The 6,667-nt window shown below is 42.2% G+C and overlaps 1 protein-coding gene across 1 annotated transcript in view; it reads right to left on the bottom strand.

Annotated features, from left to right (window-relative positions):
* Nucleotides 1–3,570: 3,570 nt before the first annotated feature.
* PHKA1 (phosphorylase kinase regulatory subunit alpha 1) overlaps nt 3,571–6,667 on the bottom strand; it is a gene marked incomplete at its 5' end in the record, with an annotated part of 130,784 nt that continues 127,687 nt past the window's right edge. The window contains one exon of the mRNA XM_039219858.1: nt 3,571–6,134. Within this exon, the coding sequence (XP_039075789.1) occupies nt 5,961–6,134 (174 nt within the window). The remainder of the gene's footprint in view (nt 6,135–6,667) is intronic.

Raw genomic sequence — 6,667 nt, 5'->3', positions numbered from 1 at the left:
TTTCTGCTCTCAGAGAATTTGCATTCTTGTAGAGATGACACAAATACACAAGAAACAGTATGCAATGCAGCAGAGTCAGATAACGAATGTAGGAGGCTTAGATTACTTCATAACTAAGCATTAAGTACTTAATAAGTGGCAACTAGAATTCCTGTTCAGTGGCATTTGAGATGGTCTTAGTGTATGGACAGGATTTTACTTGGTGAGGATGTGAGCCGGAGGTGGGGGGATAGGGGGCATGCTGACTAGAATCAACAACATAAGCAAAAGCACAAAGGAGAACATTTCTAGTCTAGTTTAGCTGAAGAGGCTGGATCATGAAGGGTTGTAAATCCCAGGCTAAAGAGAACAGAATTCATCCTGTGGCAAATGAGGAGATATTTAAACAGCAATCTTAAACAAACAAACAAACAAACAAACAAAAGATTTCTACAGGAGTGGCATGGAGGAAAGATTAGCTATTGAAAGACTAGAGGTAGTGAGACTGCCGCAGTGGTCCATATTAAAAGTAATGATGATTTAAACTAGGGTATGGGCAATGGGAAAAGAGATGCCACTACCCCAGTCCTGGCATTGTCATCTCTCACCTGGACTTTCTGCAATATCTCACACGTTTCTACCTCTGCTTTTGCAGAACTACAATCTAGTCTTTTTTGCAGACACCAGAATGAAGTTGGAGCAAAACAAAACAAAACAAAAAGTAAATCAGATCATGTCACTTTTTAAAGCCTACCCCACACCATGGTGCGAATCTTTTGACCTAGGAAGAAGAGTGTAACTTTTGGGAATGCCTTTTTGTGGAGGTTAGGAGGAGAAAAAGATGCCAGAAAGGAGACAAAAGAAGAAATGAGTGAGAACAAATGTAGTACAGTTTCACAGAAATTGAGGGATGAGAGGGTCACAAGAAGGGAGAGGTAGTAACAATATCATTGCCATTAGGAGGAGCTCACTTGTGCTCTATGAGAAAACACACACAACACACACACACACACACACACACACACAAGGCGGGGAGGAAGCCAGATTGCAAGGGGTTAAGGAGTGAAACCAACACTATCAGCCTCTTTGAGGAAATTTGATTGTGAAAGGAAGGAGTTAGTGTATCAGGGGATGTTAGAGTTCATGAATGATTGTTTTTAGGATAAGAGAGAAATGCACACATTTAGAGACAAAGGGGAAGAAGTCTGTGGGGATGTAGGAGTTGACTGAAAGATGAGACTGTAACAGGTTGGCAGTATAAAGAGGAAATGGGATTTGTCCTGGGCCATGGATAGGCAGGGGAAGGAAGAGGGCAGGATACAGGCTGGCCAGCTGGCACCCTAAAATCTGGACTGTAATAAGATGATACCAAAGTGGATCGTTCTCTGTGTTCTTTCAGATCTAGCAGCAGGTAGCTGAACACTTCAACACACTTCTAAAGTGAAACAGTATCCTCATTTGACACACAATGTGGCAAGATGACTCAAGTATGGAGTAAGATAAATTGTTGCAATGAGGCTCTGAAATTGGCAGCCTATTCGTGCAGCAAATCTCACAGGGTGGCTGGACCCTTGTTCATGATGAAGACAGAGCACAAACCATGCCACAGGTACCTAACCTCAATTTTCCACATGCTTAATATCCATATGGTCCTTAACTTGGGAAGGAAACCCTTCCCAAAGCACTGGAATTGCAGGTGGAAGGCCTAAATTCAGAGGAAGTAGGTTGAACTTTGGCTCCAAAGTGTACTGGTGTGTACCCTGGATAAATTCCTTGACCCACTTTCTTCAAGTGGGTCTTTCTTTATTGCTAAAGGTAGTTTTTGAACCAGCAAGTTCAGGTTGGGCTATGCCACTTCTTTTGGCAATCTTGCCTGTCTTCACTTGCTGACAGAAGCAGGCAGAAGGGAAAGCAAACACTGAAAAGGCAATACTCCTGTGGTCACCTTCTTTGTGCCCATTGCCCACTGTGCCATACAATCTGCCCACAGATGCCTAAACTGTACTCAACAGACTGACCCTTGTTTTTAATGTCTTTTCCATGGAGGGTGTCATTGTCAAGAATGGGAACTTTAGAGCCAGACTGCTTGGGCTCAAATCCCAGCTCTACCGCTTACCAGCTGTTTGATTTTGAACAATTTGCTTAAATGCTCAGCACCTCAGTTCCCTCATCTGTAAGATGGGGATGACAGCAGTATCTAGCTCACATGGTAACTGTGAAGCTAGAATAAGATGGTTCATGCCAACTGCCTGTATAAAAATGTCTGGTATCTGGTAAGCACTCACATATTGCTTAGGATTTAAGAGATATTATTTAAGTCTCCCCCCTACTGTTTCCTTACTCCCACACCACGACTGCAAGAATACTTTTGAGAACACGTCCTTGGCTTTTAGGCCTAGCCTTAAAAGAAATCAGACTTCTGCTAAATATAGGGCAACCATATCATCCAAACTGGGACACTTTTGAGAGTGACAAAGAGTGCTATTAATAATTATGCCAGGACAACAGGCATAAATGGAGGCTGTCCTGGGCAAATCAAGACCTAAGGTCACTCAAGTTTAAGAGGAAACGAAGACTAAATGTGGAAAACACTGTATTTATCTCCACTGCATTAGTGTAGGTACTAGGTATTGAGTAAGTGCAAAGGGGTGGGGGGCTGTAGAGGTTCTGTGAGCCATGGGTAAGAACAATGTTTGCCCCACCAGTTGCATAAAATTTCTACAGTGTAGTGAAACCTAATTAACAAGGATGGGACTGGAGACTGGTTGCTCCTTACTGAACATACTCTCTCTTGTTACATGATGGCTAATGAGTAGTTATAAACAGGATTCTGCCAAATATTTATAACACTTAGGAGAACAAATTGTTGTTAAGTTCCCTCCAGTGGTACAAAAGCCCCATTTGCACACAATTGTAACACTGAGTAAAAATTGGTCATATTCATTCATCAGGACAGGTCCCCTAAAGATGTCAATAAGCCTGTTTTAATTTAGTAAGCCTAGTTTGAGCAGCTATGTAGTTGAAAGATAAAACTGTGTTTCTTTACCCATATTATCTAACATATTATAGAATATATAATATATGATTTCCATATTAAGATAATTCTACTTTGACCCAGTTAATGAGCTTTGACTGTACTGTATAATTAAACAGAGTATGAAAAATAGAGCCACGAAATAAACCACAGTCACAAAAACACACATAAAGTTTTGCACACTGGCATCAGACGTAATTTAATTGGACATCCCAACTTTTAATTCTAGTTTCAGAACAGAAGTGCTTAAAAAAAAAAAGTCCAAAGTCTCTTTTAGTATCACATGCTTACAAAGAACAAAATGCAGATCAAGTTTTCTTTTTTTTTATATATATATTTTTATTTTATTTCTAGGAGAGAGAGAGAGAGGCAGCGTGAGCAAGGGAGGGTCAGAGAGAGAGGGAGATACAGACTCTGAAATAGGCTCCAGGCTCTGAGCTGGCAGTCAGCACAGAGCCCGATGCGGGGCTCGAACCCACGAACCGCGAGATCATGACCTAAGCGAAAGTCGGACGCTCAACCGACTAAGCCACCCAGGTACCCCAGATCAAGTTTCCTAAAAAGTTGCTTTAAATGTGAAACAGCACTGGATGGAGAGCACAGTGATAGGCAATTTAGTAAGCCTAGAGTATGAAAGCAGTCAGTGTCAGTTCAGGCAAATTAGCATGGGGAGAGCGGCGGTTTTCACTTACACCGCTCCGGATGTACTTCCTGTGGCTGGGGTACGCGGCCAGTGAAAAGACAAACGGTATGAGAACAGGTCATAAGTTATCTTCATAAAGTGACCAGAAAAGTCACATAATCAAAAAGCTACTTACTGTGTGTTTCTATTTGCTCTGAGAGACCTACTAAAAAGGTTGGCTATCTTCTCTCATTTCCACTGTCTGTTGTCTATCACCCTACTTAGTATGCTCGCTTACTTATGCACTCAAAAGACTGTCATTGGTTCTGTAAGAACTGTTCAGAGAGCTTTCCAGCTCCAGCCCCATTCTTGGAGAAAAGTCAGAAAAATCTGAGAGAAAGGAAAAGACCAAAGTAGGAAGTTACCTGAGTGCAAACAGGTAAATTAGTAGAGTCTTTATACATAAACAAGGAGAATGAAAGTGCTATGGACTGAATGTTTGTATCCCTCCAAAATTCACATTGGGAATTCAGCCTTAATCCCCAAGGTGATGATGTGCTCGCTTTAGCAGCAGGTATACTAAAATCCCCAAGGTGATGGGATTTGGAGGTGGGGGCCTTTGGAAGGTAATCAGGTTGAGACGAAGTCATAGGGAAGAGTTCCCATGACAAAACTGGTGCCCTTATGAAGAAAAAGAAGAGACTATAGTACCCACCCTCCTTCCCCCTTTCTCTGCCATGTGAGGACACAGCAAGAAGGCGGCCATCTGCAAACCAGGAAGAGGGGCCTCACCAGACATTGAGTCTGTGGGCATCCTGATCTTGGGTATCTCGGCCTCCAGAAACGTAAGAAATAAATGTTTGTTATTTAAGCCGCCCAGTCTACATTATTTTGTTACAGCAGCCTGAACTAAGAAAGGTAGGAGAAACATTCTTCAAACGAGGCTACCTAAGCATGGGACTACGGAAAAGGACTTATGGATTCCTTCATACTCTTGGTGTGTCAGCCTGGGGCCACAGTCACCACCATCCATATATTTACATAGTCTGCCAAATTTAGATACAGATAGATATACAGACACATCGAAACTAGTAACATTCAGAAAAATTCCTGTGTATGCTGAGACACACACACAACTGTAGTTATTTACAAGAAATAGATGTATGCCCACAGATATCAAAATACACAGAGATATGAACACTAGAATCAGGGAGTGAAAATGTAAGTGAAAGAGTTTAAGAACTGATGGGAAGGCAGGGAGTTGGTGGCAGGTGGGAGTTGGATGCTGTAGAAAGTGAGTAGGCGAGTTAGACAGACAGGTAAGGACCACCAAGGGAGGACTGCTTGGGAAGGCTATAGACTTGACTGCTGGATTCCTGTTTGCCAAAGACAAAGACTTCAATTATTCTGCGTATTGTATGTTGGCCTACTCTTCAGAGGCAAAAGTTGGTGCACAAGGCTCTCTTTGGGGAACTAGCTTACCTCTGATTCCCTCTCTGTTCCCTAGTGTAAGATACTATTACAGGCATCTTCTCTTCTCCCTTCCTTTTTGAAATTGGGCTCCTAGCTCCTGGGTTATTCTGCATTTTCTGCTACAGACACATCTCTGAGCATCAGCCATCTTCAGAAAATGTGATTTCAATTGCTAATACAGGAATTCTTAAATACAGACACTTGTATTTTTTTTTTTTTGAGATTTCACCAAAGGGAGAATAGAAATTATATATGCAGACACAGAGAAGGCAAGAGCAGGGACAATAATTTTATACAGAAAGGCATTCGTCACTCAGTGTGAGGCAACGTGTGAGTAAAGAAGAAAACCATGATCTGGTACTCTCCTTTCCCAAGACAAGTCACTTAGAATAGATATTTCCAATTTGTGGCAGTATAAAATCCAACACTTTAGGATTTCCCAGTTGAAATAATGTCCCAAAGCACCCACCACTCATTCATACAATGAAATTACACATAAGAAAAATTTCCAAACTTCAGGCATAAGTTATTATTAATAACTGCTCTCCAAACAGTAGTTAGGAAACTAAATTTGTAACGAATCTGGAGGATAAAAACACATGCAAACTTCCATGAACCATGAAAGAATTAAGGCCTACAAGAAAGTGCCTGGGTGGGCATATTCCTCCAGGCAGAGGTTCACTTCTAAAGTAGTTAGTGGATCAGAAAAGTTCATTCTTCTTGGTTGGGATGGGATGGGATGGAAAAGGGCAGGGTAGGAGTGATCAGACCAACACATTTCAGTCTCATGCATGATCAACCGAGGCAGGAACCAGCTGTCAAAAGGCTTCCCGCAGCCAGGGCCCAGAGGCCTCACTGCATGGCACAGATGCTGTGAGGCAGGAACTCCTGTACGTAGGTGGCAGCCGCCTTGGAGAGGTAGGTCATGGTGCCAAACCTGCCACTGGGTGCACTGTCATACAGAAGAGTACAGATGCCAGATGCAGGATCCTTGGCCAACATGGTATCATCTGCCCCGAGGGTTTTCTGTTTGGTTTTTAAGGGTGGGAGAACACAGGGGAAAGGAAAAATTACTAATCCTACTAGTTAAAGTCCTGATTGGGATAACTCAGAGCCTCCTCCCCATCACCAGCTAGTTGGATGTCAGGATCAGAATTATGCACAAAAATGTTGAATGTGAGTTTCTATAGGCGCATTTTTCACTAGATACCCAAATCCTATGACATTATTTTTTTAAATAAAATTGTTTTAATGTTTACTTTTGAGAGAGAGACAGAGGCAGAGAGAGAGAGGCAGAGAGAGAGGGGGACAGAGGATCCAAAGCAGGCTCGAGGCTCTGAGCTGACAGCAGAGCCTGATGTGGGACTCAAACCCATGAACCATGAGATCATGACCTGAGCCGAAGTAGGATGCTTAACTGACTGAGACACCCAGGTGTCCCCCATGACATTACTACTAAAGTATTAATTGTTCAGAATTTTTGAAAGGTAAGTATAAACAGTTAATTAAATGAGTTGTACCTGTTAGGAGTCAAGTGTTAATACTTACAAATCACCCCA

This window comes from Hyaena hyaena, unplaced genomic scaffold (genome assembly GCF_003009895.1).
Source record: "Hyaena hyaena isolate Hyena2069 unplaced genomic scaffold, ASM300989v1 scaffold_844, whole genome shotgun sequence".
In the NCBI taxonomy this organism is placed as follows: Eukaryota; Metazoa; Chordata; class Mammalia; order Carnivora; family Hyaenidae; genus Hyaena; species Hyaena hyaena.
Note: the sequence above shows the minus strand (reverse complement) of the source record. Positions and strands in the feature narration are given on the sequence as shown.